Source organism: Streptopelia decaocto (assembly GCF_964273445.1).
Source record: "Streptopelia decaocto genome assembly, chromosome: 1".
Classification (NCBI taxonomy): Eukaryota; Metazoa; Chordata; class Aves; order Columbiformes; family Columbidae; genus Streptopelia; species Streptopelia decaocto.
The window spans coordinates 76,926,143-76,942,758 of record NC_138663.1 but is presented as its reverse complement, the minus strand read 5'-3'; the positions used below and the strand labels follow the sequence as shown (position 1 = coordinate 76,942,758).

The 16,616-nt window shown below is 38.5% G+C and overlaps 1 protein-coding gene across 6 annotated transcripts in view; it reads left to right on the top strand.

Moving 5' to 3' along the window:
- The first annotated feature begins 1,401 nt into the window (after positions 1–1,401).
- The window catches only part of ABCC9 (ATP binding cassette subfamily C member 9), a 75,364-nt gene continuing 60,149 nt past the window's right edge, over positions 1,402–16,616 (top strand). For 5 of the 6 annotated variants that reach the window (XM_082043009.1, XM_082043007.1, XM_082043004.1 and 2 more), the window contains exons 1-7: positions 1,402–1,590; positions 8,166–8,240; positions 9,790–9,955; positions 12,873–13,014; positions 13,388–13,509; positions 14,572–14,738; positions 15,402–15,644. In XM_082043009.1, coding sequence (XP_081899135.1) covers positions 9,811–9,955; positions 12,873–13,014; positions 13,388–13,509; positions 14,572–14,738; positions 15,402–15,644 — 819 coding nt within the window. In that variant the 5' untranslated portion in view covers positions 1,402–1,590; positions 8,166–8,240; positions 9,790–9,810. The remainder of the gene's footprint in view (positions 1,591–8,165; positions 8,241–9,789; positions 9,956–12,872; positions 13,015–13,387; positions 13,510–14,571; positions 14,739–15,401; positions 15,645–16,616) is intronic. The other variant, XM_082043005.1, reaches the window with a different exon arrangement.

The window sequence follows — 16,616 nt, the reverse complement described above, 5'->3', positions numbered from 1 at the left end:
CTGTTAGACAATTTGGTAGAAATTACAGAGCTGAATAACAATGAACCAAATTTTCATGTTTTGGTAAAGAAAATGCTGACCATAAATATTAATACTACTCATTTCTGAAATTATAGATATTTTCAGAAACACCACATGACACCACATGACTATTTTAGGTGATGATTAGGTGAGTTAAAGAGTTTATCTTCTTTAATGAAACATAGGCATGTAGCAGAACTCAGAAGCTTTCAGTCCACAATATTATTTTTTTTCTTTTGCAAGCATCATACTTTAATATGTGAAAGGAAAGGGAAAAAGGCAAAAAAATTAAGTGCAAGTAAAACATTTGAAGTGCTCTGGAGGACTCTCGACTCACCACAGTCATAAGGTAAGAAACATCAGAGAAAAAGGAACAAGCTGGGTTTGCCAAGATTTTGATGAGTCCAGCTAGTGTTTGGCCTTAGCCATCCCCATATTATACATTCCCAGCTCACTGTAATCCCTTTCAGAGCATGAAAGCAATTTTGACTGCAATCCATTGGAAACCATTTGCTCTCTAGTGATCAAGATGCAACCCCTGGATTCTGCAAGGTCTGAGCAAATTCTGTCCCAAGGGCCTCCAGCTCAGGTACCTAATGACTGAACAGCCATTCTCAAAAGCACCCTGCGCTACCATGTGCCCTGTGACGCACCACCAAGTTCTGGATACTTGCCATTTGTGGCCTTGAATTGGAGGGCTCAAGTGAAACTATCATGATGGAAAATTTGAACCCTTGTATATCTATCCAATAGCACTGAAAGAAAATTAGCAAACAAACCAGCCAACTGCATGTAGACTCTCTCGGGACTTCGTTCTAAATAAACATATGCAATGTATTTTGCAGGCAAAAAATATGTTAACTGTTAAATAAGGGCTATTGTACTGAAAATAATATTCCTGGTATGAATATCAAATTCATTTTGAATTTTATTTCAAGTTTTAAAAAATCCGTTTCAAAATAAACATATCTGTGTGATCAAAAAGTGGGATTTGTTCTGTATTTTAAGCAGTCTGAAGGGATCTAGGGTAAAGTAAAATATCTGAGTGCACTTGTCTTTTCTGCTGAAGATGATGGAAGATGTGCAAAATTATCCAAGATTAATTCAAAAGAATTCAAAAGCTGAAGCTCCCCAAGCCTGCCAAAAGTTAGACTACCTTGTCTAAATCAATTACTTCAGAAAAAACATCTGATAATAGTCTGTGCGCTGTAACACAGCCTCTTGGAATCTTACTACTCCAGTGAGGGAAAAATGAAAATAAAAGCAAGCAAAAGAAATCCTAGGGGACTGTAGCTTCAAGAGGCAAAAAATTGGTGTTTTTTGCTTGCCTGTCTCTTCCCAGTTTCCTGCCCCCTTCAGCATACGAGGAAGACAAGAAGAGTTTGTGCACTTTGGAAACTCGATAGGAGGCAGCAGCTGATCTTCCCATCACCAGCCTAAAAATAATCCACTCCAGGGCTTGGAGCAGCTTCACTAAGTGGAGGAAAATCCTGCCATCGGGATGATATTGATCACATAGCACAACCGAGTGACAGTTTGGGTTGGTATTTTGTTTTTGTGTTTACAAAGGTAAGCTACGGAGTTTGATCTAACATTCAGCAATCAAACGGAGCATGCGATGACCCTCCCCCATTATCTCCCACTAACCACCTCCTCCTCCTTCCCTTTATATCTGTGGGACAGGGCTGCTCCTTGCTCTTTCCTGGGATTACAACCCCAATCTCTTTTCCTTTTCCATTCGCAGGCATTCTCAGCCTTTACCGTCCCCTCCTGCTGATGTTTTCTTTGCTGCCGTTCACAGGGTTATGTTTCTTTTTTTAAACTGTCCTGCACTGGCATGTGAAGTCAAAGGTTTTACAGCAGGCAGCATTGCACGCTGACATTGGGAATTGCATTGTGTTAAGAAGCTTACCAAAATAGCGAAAGGCGATGTGTTAGATGTGTGCGAGACCAGTGCAGATGTTTGTGTGAAATGCTTTTCAGTGCTAGTAGCTTCTTTAGCACATCTGCTGTTGTGATTTTTCTCTGTCTTTGGAGCATGATCTGAAAACCTACCCAAGTCAATGAGATTCTTTGCATTGATTTCAGTAGTGTTTGGATCAGGCTGCTGGTATATGCCAGAGAGTGATGTGAACACTGACAAGTATCAGAGGTAATTCATCATCTAAAGGCCCAAGGTAACTGAGACAGTGCTTAGTGGGAAAGCAGGGTCTACCTAGGATAGATGGTCACAGCTGAAATAGGACTAAAAAGGAAAATTATATTTTGTACAGGATCATTTTTGATAAAATAGGCTTTAAAGGGGCAGCACTTTTTGCCATTACCTTAGCAGAACTCTTTGCAAGTAGCATGGATCATATATGTTGTGTTAGGTCCAGTGCTTTTAAGAACTTAAGAACAAACTAGTAGGTTTATACCTAGGAAGGAAAAAGATTCGGAACACTAACCTGAAATCTGTGGCAAAACTCAGAGTTAGGCCTTCCATTGTGCTTATCCAAACCTATAAGTTAATAAATTGTGCTTAGTTAAATTTTTTCTCTGTGAAATTCAAGAAGGAAAGACAAATTCTTGCTTTTGTAATGGTTTAATTATTCAGAAGATAAGAACTAATTGCTTTTGTAAAATGCTGACTATTTTCTCCATCCTGCATCTGTATGCATATACACATGTATAGATATGTGTATATACATGTATATATGCAGATGTGGGCATATAATGCACATTATATGTAAGACAAAAAAAATCTGAACCAAGACCCAAGTATGCTTTGGAAACTGATATATTTTAATTAGGAAGTGTAGCTATTGATTTTTTTTTTTTAATATAGGCAATAGTACTACTGAAATAAATATTTTTCAGAATATTATTTCACCCAAACAAAGTCCACCTGAGGAGTGTATTTATACTCATTTCTTTGTAGTCATAAGTATCTTGCAGAGCATGCTGAACAGAGTGATAATCCAGGTAAGATAAAGGTCTTGAATATGAAGACTTTAAAATCCACTTTGAAAGACCCTAAAGTAATTAAAATGTCTTTAACTAGAATCGTTAGAGTTTTGCACTTGGTGAGGATGTTCTCATCATTTTAATGGAAATCTAAATTATCTACTATTTTCCCATTGTCTTCATCACAATTGTTTATGGAAACTATATCTCAGGAACTGGCTTGGTGCCCTGAGAATCCCCATTTATGCTTGTTAAAATGAGGGTTGTAAGTGTTTAGGTTCAATGCTGCATCGTATTGATTTCTGTTTATTATATGATGACAATGTCAGTACACCTTAACACAAAACCAGAAAGTCTCAACTTTGCCAGCGCTGGGGATTTTAGGATGAAAATTTAAATGCTTAAAGGACATAAGGTTTTTTAGCTATTTCATTACAAGATGAACTGCTTTTCAGATAGTTCACATGCTCATTAAAGTAAACCAACAGGGAATCAGATTCCCAAATGATGTAAAGGGGAGCTGAAACTTGCCTTCCAGTGGCACCATCATGGGCCCATCCTCCTGACTGTTCTTTCCATTCCCCTCCTCTCTGGAGTTTTCCTTGTGGCTTTAGCTTGTAGCTGACTACTCAGCAAGGTCCATTTTCAAAAGGGTAAAGAAAAAATGTCTGAAAATTTCTGAGCAGTTCTAGAGTTTGTAAAGACTGAAATTAAAGTGAGTGATTTGTCAATAACTTTGAAGGACAAAGGCCTTCCTGCCTGCAAGTGTTAAAATGAAAAATTGCATGGTATTTGGTACCCCTATAGGAGTGCTGAATGTAGCTGGTACCCTCAGATAGCAGGTGCTTGTTATTGGAAGATCTTACCACATCACTGCATTTCCTCTGACTGAATTTCCTCTGATAGGTTATACCTAGTATGCTTGTCAACATTATTATAAAGCATAACAGTAAGTTAGCAAATAAGTAGCAAAGCAAATATATGATCCTGTACTCACCTTGGTGTAGTCACCCCAGCATAATTTGGTGGCCTACTATATTCAACAGAAAGGCAAATTAGCTCTGGGAAAGCCATTTTGTGTAACTACTGTGAATAATGTTGTCATCTTAAATGAGTATATAAAGATCTCAAGAGTTATTCTGAAAGGCTGCTGATGAGAAATAGTGTTCACTAACTTCAGATGACCAATGAATTTCCAAACAATTTGCTACTCTTCCATCTGTTCACTCTTGAATATTCATGTTTGGGTTATGCATCTTATCATTTTAGTATGGCAGTTGGGCTGTTCCTGATTTTGCAGACATTGCTCTTCGCCAGACAAAGACACCTGCCTGCAAAGAAGCCTTCGGCTCCAAAGATTCCAAACTGAATATGAGTATAGAGAAACAGTCTTGGCAATCTGTATGCGAAGAAGAGGCCTTTGCTTTCCAGTGAATATCCCTTCCAAATAGATAAAGATTTGCTAAGAAACTAGTGAGCACTTATCTGCTGTTATTTCCTATGGCTCATGGGTCCTTGAGCTAGTCCTGAATGAGCTAACTTTGCAATTGAATTATGGCAGCTGCTCAGCCCCAACCTCACACGTGCTGTGAGCAGGTCTTGTGGGAATTGCACCCATGGTGAAATAAGACCATTAATTCTGAGACTGAAACTAGTATTTATGTAGCTCTCCACTAGACTCTGTAGCCTACAGTGAAGCAGGCAGCTGCCTAGAGCAGCAGACTGCTGGGATGATAAAAGCGCCTGTCTTTGCTGTTTAATTCACCCATGTGAATTAATCCAGGAAACCCAGCTTTGTGCTGCTGCCGGTGTTGCCAAAGAAGGCGTGTTGGCAGGTGTAAGATGGCAACCGCTTCTATGGATTGCGATAACCTCCTGAGTTGCAGCATTCACTGCTTTTATCTCTTCCATTCAATTCTACTTGTGTGGCTCTGCAGCACAGTTTTTCCTCTTTGATCCCTCCCTGTGTGCTTACTGTGGCCTAAAAAATCTGTCTCCTCATCTTTGGTAAAGAGAAAATCACCTTTGGCTGCACTGCAGGAAACCTTGAGTCAGCTCTGTACTCTGACTTGTTTATAATTACTGCAAAGATCTTCATCCTGACTATTCATTACAGGGTTAGACTGTTGTCCTGTCTGGTCAATATTTTGTCTTTGGCAATGATCAATAATTGGCGCTTTGGAAAAATATAAAAAGTCTTCAGTGTATTTAATTACGTACTAGCACAATGCTCAGCACTGCGTGAAACTAACAGCACTTCCTCACACAGGCAAGATGTCTCTATGCACCTGTGCACATCTAGTTCTGATGGAAGCCCAGCATTGCCTTACTAGAAGAGTTAAAGCAAATGGAAGAATAGTTTAATTACTATTAAGGGATCCAGATTTCATCAGTGATTGGTCAAAAAAGTGTTCAATCTTCCTTTCTAAATCCAGCTGCAGTTTTTGGAGAGTTACAGGAGTAGCCACAACTGCAATTCTTGAGTTTTTTTCTATATTTGGTGTTCTTCCATTTCACATTTTCGTTTCATGAAATGAAATCTTATACTATTACAGAAGAGGAGTGAATAGTGCCTTTTCACTCCGCCTTTCATTGGTTATCGACAGTCAAGGTCTTCCAAACTGTCTTCATTTCCAGGCTCAGATTTTTGAGTGAAAATTTTCAAAACTGGGACTCATTAAAAGTCACTATAGCTGAAACCTTTTAAAACTCTTTAAAATTTTTAGAATTATTAAAGATATCTTTAACATTAACTCCCAGTACTGAAATATTGTTTGAAAATGCAACTCGAACTCTCAAATTAATCTGAATCATTCTGAACATGCTACTTGCACTGTTTGCAGCCCTAAGAATGTGTACATTTGTAGCTATGCTGAACTTTGCAAACATCAGATCTAAGTGTGGACACAAAAAAAATAGCTGTTATTTTTCAGTTTTTCCTCCGTAGAAATCTGAAGGTTACACTGTTTCCTTGGATGAGGAATTGCATCTGGAAACCTGTCATGGTCTGACTCCTGTTAACTTTGGTGAAGCTGCACAAGCGTCATTGTCCTGGTTTTGTTAAAAACAAGACCAGTTCTCTAGAGCTGTCTAGAGAAATCAAGGACTTGTTCTTCTGCCTTAGGGGCTTTTCTTTCTGTCCTTCTTTCAAAACAGCTTCTTAAACCTTGAGGCCAATGAAAATGAGCTTCTGGAGGCATGCCCTAACACAACAGAAAGTAGCAGCTAATTTCTGCTTCAAACCAAATGGGAATCTCACTCGTGTTGACTGTAGATGCAAAGTATCCTAAGTATTCTCCCTTACATGCCAGTAAAACTTCATCCAATGTATTTCTACTATCTGTGAAACTTGAGCAAAGAAGTAGAAACTGCATGACATGCTTTATGCCTAGGGTGATGGGCCTGTGCATTAGTGCAACTCCAGAGCCCACCGTGCACTCAAGTTTTCCGAAGATCAGAGCAAGGTCCAGTGGTTTGAGTCACATGGGCAAAGCTGTGGAGGGTATATCAGGTCTGCCTTCTGCATCAGAAATGGATGGGAAGGGAATGACGGAGTGGTTTCTGGCTGCCTGTGAGGCACACGGGAGATAAAATTATTTCTTAGAGCTCCAATGTTACACTGTATTTTCATACACCACTCTTGAAGATACAGAGAACTACTAGCAGCCTGTTTGTGTAAATGCCAGAAAACACCTATGGAAGTTGGTATCCATTAACAGATGCACAACAAGAGCCCCCCACTTCCAGTCACGGTTCATTTCTAGCGGAGTGGTAATGGACAAATGGGTGGAAGAAAGGAAGGAAGGGAGCAAGGAAGGATCACTGGGCTATTAATGCTTCTACAGTTCTTATCTCCTCTGCTCCCTATTAGCGTCACACTGTACTAGATGTGTGTCCTGAAGTGGATGCTGCTAAAAAGGGAAATTGGGGAAGTTGTACCTGGTGACTGTTGTATGAGGCCAAATCATAAGCTGCATTGGGTCAACACACCATCATGGCACTAAGCAGAATGTGCTGATTAATTACGAAGTGTTTTATGATCTAGAAACTTGGGAAATTATTGTCAATTACCCTACCTCATTTAAATGGTAATGCAATCTTTTTGATTTTCTATGGGTTTTGGTTTTTGTTTGTTTTTCCTCTTCTTCTTCTTCTTTTTTTTTTTTTTTTTTTTTTTTACAAGCTAGCGAACCTAGGCACTTTGATTTTGTTTCCCATTTATAAGAAGACAATCAAATTCTACCTCTTTTTTGAAATGAACCTTTAACAAAAGCATTGCGAATAAACTGCTTATACCTACTGTTGAAAGCTATCATCAGTATGATTGGCATTGTCTCTATACATCAGTATAAACAACAGGACCAGATTCTTTCCTCAGCCCTGCCAATGTGAAAAAGACAGTTGGTGTTAAGAGGATGCTATCACAAAATCAGGCGCAGCACAGATTCTTGTGAAGACTCAGATGTGGTTCTTGAAAGATGCATCTTTCTCGAGAACTTTTAGGGACCATTGTTTGAGGTGTAATATGAAACCTCTACAAACTGATGGTAGGTCCCAGATAGCAGATAGCACTCTTCATGCAGTTAGTAGTACTTTCTTCCGTAGGAACATCTAATGCTTATATTCCATCTCCCTTCCAAAAAAATGGAAAAAAAAAACCCAACAATTCCTTTATTTCTCTTGGACATGGTTTTAGTCCTTTCTCCCAGATTTATTTTTGACTAGAAGCCAAAAGCTACACTGGAAGTCAATGATTCAGTGCTCATATGAACCCAGGATCTTCCTGCCTTTCGGTACCAATCCAAGCACTAGACCACAATAGTGTCTTATACTGTCTCAGAAAAGAGTTTTCTTTGTGGGAAAGGGAGGAAAATTCCCAGCAGAACTCCCTTTGACTTCTGACCTTTGATAAATATGAGGAAACAACACTTCTGATTTTCGAGAGATTATCATTACCATTACGTTTCTCTTAAAGGAGACATGTCAAGCTTTTAAAAATTAAAACCAAGCTATCTCTGTGTATTTTTTTTAAAGTTCCGTATTTGCTTTGCTAATAACTCCTCAGTCTATTAGACAGAATTCATATTAACATAATGTGGGGTTTTTTGTGTTATTAGTCATATACATTAATGAATATTTTTTTAATATAAAAATAAAATGATAGAATGATAGTGGTCATATCACTCTATCCATTATAGACAAATGGTCAAACGCTCCATCAAATTGTGTTCTATTGAAGGTTGAGTGGGTTGCTCATCAGCTTTTGCACCACAGTAAGTATATGCATGCATTTTTGCAGTATGTCGTCCACCATATGACTCTGAGTTATGCTTAACTTCTGGCAAATCTCGGACCATAAATTGCTGATATGTTCAGAGAAGGGACTGCGTTTATCACATTCTTTTCAATGAAACGCTTTTACAAATTTCACTGATGTATTTCAGTATGGATTATGCTTTTCAGATCCAGCTGAAGTTAGTTAAAAGCAAAAGGGGGTTTTAGCAGAGGTTCAAAGTGCCTCTTTGAACTTTCTATTCTTTTGAAGATCTGTATCTCTAAGGGAGTACTTGAGTAGTTTGTGCTTACCTTGTTTAAACCATGAGGCTCACAGAATTAATCCAAAATATTTGAGGAAAGAAGGAAAGCCCTTTTCTCCCTATTCAGCTAACTTTTTTTAAACTGTGTTCATGCAGTTTTGCATGTCTATTTTGTTCCACAAAACTCATTAGTGACAATGTTCTTGCAGAAAAATGCATTCACCAAAATATACGTATACTTTTCTGAATTAAAGGTATTCTTTCCATTATAGTATGTATAATTTGGAAAAAAAGAGGTGAACAAATGAATTTACAGTCTATTCTACAGCATTATGTCACTGTGTAGAAGTCTCAGGCAAAGAAATCATCAAGGAAACGTTTTGGTTGCAGTCTTCTTTCATCTTATAAAGAAGAACAAATGAATAGATAAACCATGCACAGGTTGACAAAAGCCAGAGGCTGGCCATAACTCTGTGTCATACCATGGCCCACACTCAGCAAGCACGAACACATGAGCTTATCTTGGTGTACAAAGATAATCTCATAAGAAATCATGGAACTCAGAGAACTGCCTTGATAAGGCTAAGCACATGCATAAGGATTTGCAGGATCAAGCTTAAATGCTGATTCACTGCCTATGCAATCTTTGCAACCTACTTTGATTAATAGTTTGGCAGTTATTTGTAATGACTCGTGTATGTGATCATTGTTCTATGGGACAATGAAGAAATACAATACCAGTGAACACAAAGCTGCCAAATAAAAAATATCAAAGGTTCAGAGCTTGCACTGAGGATGTAGTACAACAAGTCATATGAAAGGAGATGTTGCATAGAGAGTGTCGGTTCATCAAAGAAGCAGTAACACACAGTCATCAGCTTATGTGCATTTGAGGGTTTTTATGAGAAATTGAAATAATTTTTTTTCAAAACTTTCTTGTTCTTTCTCTATATTCTCGTAGAGCATTTGAAGCATAACATTTGTGCATGCAGAAAACGCTAGAAGGCGTAGCATAGTGTTTTAAAAAATAGTACGTATAATAAATAGTAAATATAAAGAAATATAAACAATATTAACTAAATATGAATAATATTAATTCAATATAAACACAGGCTTCATTGTAATATGCTTGTACTTGATGGACCCCAAAAGGGTTTTCAAAATACTACTGAATTATTCTCTGTGTTATTCAGTGTGTGTCTTCTGTATCTGTTTTATTTATTTTGTGTTTGGCTAAAGGGGATGCTAGGAGTCTTGGTAGTCAGCTGATCTCTCTTTTTTGTAGTTGTCAGACCTTTCGGAAGCAATGAGGCTCGCGTTTTGTGGTAACGACAATGCTTCAGCCTATAACATCAGTGCTGGTGTCTTAAGAAACGTCTGCTTTGTGGATGCCCTGAACTTGGTCCCCCATGTCTTCTTGCTATTTATCACCTTCCCAATTTTGTTCATTGGTGAGTTATTCAATGGAGTTGTGCAATCCTACAAACACTTGAGCATGTATTTATACTCAGTCATGGTTATATGTGCTTGGAGGCCTGTGGTGCAAACCATTAGATGCTTTGTATTTATTAATTTTAAAAAAGAAGATACAGAATGTTTTGACCCAGAGGATGCGATGCCGACCCACTTGAAATGTTGGGAACTATAGATATAAATCTGAACTAAGCAGCATGAAAAAAATGTACGAGAACCAAAGAAATCAGATTCAAATGCTTTGAAACTGCTCTCTGGAGAAATTTTCTTCAGATTTGAAATTAGCAACTTGCAACCTTTGCTATTATTAGATATTAGAAGGCTTAGGGCAATGTGTCTAAATTCCCTTCAAGTTATCTGAATTTCAGAGAATATCCAAAATGTGCAGCTTGGATCTAAGCCTAGGAGAAGTGTAGGACACTTTTAAAACAGAATAATTACTTATTTTGGTAACATTTGTAACCAAAAGTAGAGTAAAAGAGAGAATCTTCTACAGGAATGAAAATAAGAAATGATAAATTTATCTTGAAGAATTTAGGATAGTGGAGTGGCTCTAACTCACACATTCTTGCAAAAAGTCGTGTGTAAACTAGTACTGTAATGATAATTTTTCTCTATAGTTGTCTCTTTATCCCAGTTATTTGAAGTGATGAAATAAATACATTTTAATACTTTTTCAGAGGTGTCAAAGAGTGGCATTCTAACTGATCATAGAAGATACACTTGAATAGCTGTCAAAAGGCAATAAGTATTCATAAAAATATTCTTTCAACAACTGCATGAGAAATGGCATGTCAACTCTTCCATGTTACCTTCCTGGTGTTGCATGTATACACAGTAGTACATCTCTTCCATCACGAACATTTGAATTTGGGATGTTAGTTGAACTAGAGATTTAAGGATTTCCATTATGCGAAAAGAGTCTGAAGTGATTTAATAATAGGCTACAGGAACCTGTGGGCTATGACACTCAGTACCTATCAATCAAAGGTATAAAAAGATCCAGCGACTGAAAACTAATTAAATAATTAAGAAAGGGAATACCAAACAGGTTCTAACAAAAGAATAACTAAAGACTGGGAAAACTCAAGGGTTATGGAGAACTCTATCTGACAGTGCTAGATCTTTATGGCAGTGCTGGTTCTTTCTTCAAGATGAGATGCAAGTCATCCTTGAATTACAGGGCTTTCTGCAGAAGTGCTTGATGGAAACTCAATGCAAGGTCTGATGGCAGAGATTATCTTTTACAACATTCTGTGTTACGCATGAGGTGGTAGCAGGCTGCTTTAATATTTTTACAGGTATTAGCCAATTAATTTTGAAATAGCATTGCAGCCACTGAAAATTCCCTCTATTTTTTAACAATCTTATGAAAAAAACATAATAGCTTAAGTTGTATGGTATATCTGTAAGTATGTAATTCTTTGTTTTCTGTTTTGTACCTTGATTATCAGGACAAAAAGCTGTTGAACAGAGCATTAAAACCCAACTGGAGTCCACGGTATTGACTGACTCCAAAATAAAAAATTGATGATGAACCGTGTTTGTGCATATGTATGGGCAAAGAGGAAATAAAAATGAAAAGAAGCTTGGAAGAGACAAAGACAGGAGCAAGGCCAAAGAATGCCACCCTAGATTAGGAAAATATCAGGATATTATAGAAAATTAGTGAGATAAATATGGAGAAGAGAGAATATATTGTTCCTGCAGTACTTTGCATATTAAACAAGGTCAAAATGGTGAAATCTTGACAGTTTCCAAGAATGAATAAACCTAGGTTTATGTGTCACCTGATAACCCTCTAGCCGTGATGAGATGCTGCATCCTTGCATATCAAAAGCATATCCTGGATTTTCAACTCAGTTCTGCAGTTACTGAAAGAAACAGGTGCAATGCTCACTGCCCTAGTTCGACAGCTTCGGCTTTGGTTTTGGTTTCTTTTGTTTTGTGTCCTTACTTCCCCAAAACGTGCTGATTTTGGGATTCTCTTCGGGCTTCAGGAAGCCTGTTAATGAACTCCAGGAGCTGCTTACAGTAAGAGGGACATGTACCGCCATTTGGGCTAACTGATTCAGGACAGCCCTGTACCAGGATGGGAAGGGACAGAGGACAAAGAAACATGCAGGACAATACTTGCCATCATGAGAGGCTAACCTCTGACCAGTCCTCAGCTCCCCCCAGCACTGCACCCCCACCGGCTGCTTGGTGTCCCACTTCTTGCCAGGTTGCTGGCTTCAGCTCGAAAAGAATAGGTGCCATCTGAGGTGGCGATGTGAAAATGGGCTTCGGCATTAATCTGTTGGTTAAATCAACTGAGTCCTGGTGCTGTGCTGGGAGCTTTTTTATGCCAGGAATGCACGGGGCAGGGAGGCTGGGCTGTGCCTGAGGAGTGGAGACTGGGAAATCTCCGCTCAGCATCCCCTGAGACAGCACTCCCAACCAAGCCTGAGACAAATATTATTTGTTTGAACTAAATATATCTCTTTGAGGCCTTATTGGAGGATGCAGCTTTTATATCAGTTGGAAACTTTGCCAACTCTTGTCTGTGGCTGGGAAAGACATGATGACGCCATCACTTAAGATCTATCAGTCCTTGTTGTGCGAGGGTGAGACTCTGAGATGTTTCTTTTGGTTGTCTCATCTTTGTTCTTGGCCAGGGACCTCTTCCATTTGATTATGGTTGTGGGAAGTCTGTTGTCACATTGTCTAGAGCATCAGATATAAATTATGGGGGCCACATGGCAATTCAAACACTCCTGGGTCATGTTATTAGTAACAACAATCCCCATCGTCTTATAGGGGTTTTAGGTTGATTATAAACTATTGTGGCCTATGCGTTAGAATAGGGAATTGGCTGTGTGATAACTTTCCTCTTTCATTACTGTTATTTCCCAGGCTGGGGAAGCCAGAGCTCCAAAGTCCAGATTCACCACAACACCTGGCTGCACTTCCCTGGGCACAACCTACGGTGGATCCTGACATTCACCCTCCTGTTCGTACATGTGTGTGAAATAGCAGAGGGCATAGTTTCAGATACGTAAGTGAAGGTGTTTGGTTGGATAGCCAAGCTAATTGCATTCATCAATGGATAGTGTTAATGTGTGAGAGACTGGCTAGTAAGGCATAAGGAGTTTTTCCCCAAAAAACAGATGGGGCATCATTTCATGAACTGTCTAGATTTTAATGGGATGAAGGTGAAATGCTTGTTCTTGGCACATTGTTACTTTCCTCTCAAGCTAGAGCAGCAAGTGAATATTGACAGAAGTTAAAGCATTCACCTGGAAAAAATCTTTTTGTGTCTGGGGAAGTCATATTTGCCTTGTTAAATAGATTAACAGAACACCTGGAAGTACAACAATGGTGAAAAAAAAGACATCAAATTCATTAATTTATACCTTATTAATTTTCAGACAAATGAACTCTCGCCATCTACATCTGTTTCTACCAGCCATAATGGGATTTGTGGCTGCCACTGTGTCCATAGTCTATTACCATAATATTGAAACATCTAACTTTCCAAAGTTACTGTTGGGTAAGTCTAAGTCTGATATTTATGTAGTCTTACAAAACCTAGTAGTTCAGCCAAAGTCAACTTGCATAAATTGCAGATAATGGTGAAATGCATGAGAATATTAAAAGAGCTAGAGATAATTCTCTGCTCTTTGAACTAGTAGTGTTGTAGGAGTATTTGCATGTTTTATAAGGTACACATTGAAAACTATTTTTAAAAATGATAACAAAAGGGAAAGCATAGTATGCCTATTGTATTTCTACCTTAAGCTTTTAGGTATTTTTTAACACTGCTTATTATTTTGAGGCAAAATCTTGTCTTAATTCAAAAGGACTGTTTCAAGGGCCACTTATTTCTCAGCATCCATTGCAGCTGATCCTGAGATTACCCAGTCTAATGAAGGATACCAGCCCTCACTTTTGCCAAAGTGAGGCACTCCTCACTTTTTCCAAAGTAAGGGGAAAAAGGTTTATCTTTGAGAAGCTACTACCTCGTATTTATGGTATTTATCGCAGCCAGGAAGGAGGTGGTTAGAAGAATTTGACTAGATGTTGCAGGATAATGTTTCATAGAAGTATATGGTCCCAATTACCTATAACTCAACAACCTGAACTGGCCATTGACAGATACAAAGCAGGATGCAGGATGTAATTACATCATATTAACTCTTTTTCAAAATGAGCTTACCTGCAATGAACTGTTCTTTTTCAGAGGCAATATATTTGTCAAGTTAAGTGACTTTTACTTCATTTCAATAACAAAGCTCCCCTTCAGATTATCTTCAATGGACTTTTGTATAATAATTGTGTGAAGACCCACCAGTGTGGATCTGTTTGAAAGGTGGTGGCCCAGGAAAGAATATAGTGACCTGGGAAAAGAACGTGCAAAGCAAATATCTCAGACCCAATTTCCTGTAATCTTAATGTGCCAGCCTGCAGGCTGGTGATATAGAGGATCACCATGATTGCATTGAATTAAGCCAGGGAATATTTCTGTTTGAGAGAGCTAAAATTTCTGCAGCACTGCTATAGTTTTGTTTTGGTTTTTTTTTTTTTTAATTATGCATGTGCACTGATTTTACAGCTCTCTTTCTTTACTGGATAATGGCCTTTGTCACCAAAACAATCAAGCTTGTCAGATACTGCCAGGACGGTGTGCCTTTTTCTCAGCTGCGTTTCTGCATCACTGGAATTATGGTCATTCTCTATGGGCTGCTGATGGCTGTGGAAATCAACGTCATTCGAGTGAGGGTATGTGTTTTCTTTATCAGGATCTGAAAGATATGGATAGTATCCCGAGGATGAAGATGGGTCTTTAGTCCCAGTAACTCTGGCTTTCATCAAGTTTAGGCCCAACTTTAATTTATCTGTAGACATCTGGTTAATTGTATAGAGATCAAACGGGACCTGGCATCTCTTTAGAATGTATGTCCTCAATGTGTCCTCTGGATTTGGTATGTGTGTCTGTGTATACACACAGAGAGTTAATACATATTTGTATGTATTAGTGCATGTAAGGGTTTGTGTGTGTGTGTAATCTATACGGTATATGCTATGCTAATACAGTTAAACTACATATGTAGTGAATGTGCAAGTTAAAATACATTCTTACACATGATAATTTAAAATATAATTATATCCCAAGAGTTCTTTTTTGTTGTGGTTCAGATAGAGATAGGTAGTACTGGTAGGCTACAGAGCTGTGTCCACAACCCATCTTGCTCAATTTCTTGCCAGTTATGCTGTGAAAATGGAAATGCTCCTATTTACATTCAAATTTACATTTAAATTCAATGTTTAATTACCTTTAAATGCAAATTTGACACTGTAGTTGTACTATACGTATTTTTTTACTAAAAATTGCTGTATATAAGATAATTCCTGAGCACATGCTGTCTATTTTCTCCTCTCCAGAGGTATGTGTTTTTCATGAACCCTCAGAAAGTAAAGCCACCAGAGGATCTGCAGGACTTGGGGGTGAGGTTTCTGCAGCCATTTGTTAATTTGCTCTCAAAGGCGACTTATTGGTGGATGAATACTCTTATTATATCTGCTCACAAGAAACCTGTGGACCTGAAGGCAATCGGAAAGCTTCCAATTGCAATGAGAGCACTGACAAATTATGTTCGTCTCAAAGAAGCATATGAGGAACAAAAGGTAACCAAAGATGTTCATGTCACTGCTTGGCCTTAGAAACTGTAATGTCACTTGGAAATTTTTGTGCTTCTATGAAACCTTAGTTTTAGGAATTTTTAACTTAGGACTGTTTGTTCCAAGGTGAAACTTGGCTTAGGAAGCTCCAATTCAATGGTTACTGTATGGTTTTAAGTGAATTTACTGCAGGGGAGAGTTGCCAGATTGAGAGCAACTGGAAACTAAAACCATAAGAGACTGATCACTCGCTAGATTTCATTTTAAAAGTGAAGGCTTTGTTTAAATCTTAGCTACTTATGACAGCATCTTAAAGTAGAAGACATTCTGTCCATAGTTTCAGCTGGAAACACTCATCCTCACTTTTTTCTTCAGAAAGACGAGTAGCCAAAGCCACACATTGAGAACAGCCAAAACACTGGTGTCCCGTCAACAGTGTTTTAGTCACCAATCCAAAACACAGCACCATATGGGCTGCCATGAAGAAAATTAACTCCATCCCAACCAGACTCAGTACAAAAACCATGGCTGGGCAAACTCACTGGGTAGGGCAGGAGAAAGGAGTAGTTTTGCAGAAAGGAGGGAGGATTCAGGAGTCTGACTCTCTGATTTGTACATGCATACCAATTCTCAAGCATAAACAGAATACAGGCATTCAGAGGCCAGTTTGGAAAACATAGCACGTAGGACAAAAGCATATAAATCCTGCACACACCTACATGCCCCAAGAAACTGAGTTTTTGTGGCATTCTTAATGTCAGGTGTGATGACTGACTGCAAGCATTTGTCTTGTAGCTCATTGGCATCTGCAGATGCTGGGTGTGCCTGCACAAATAGGCAACTCAGATGCCAAGAGGCAAGTGTGCTATTGCTCATGTCCACAAACCCAAACATTCAGTGTGTAGCTTTCCTCGTGCGTCATGCACATACGAAGACTTTCACAAATGTACCCATGCAGTTGCATGCACCTACATTTAT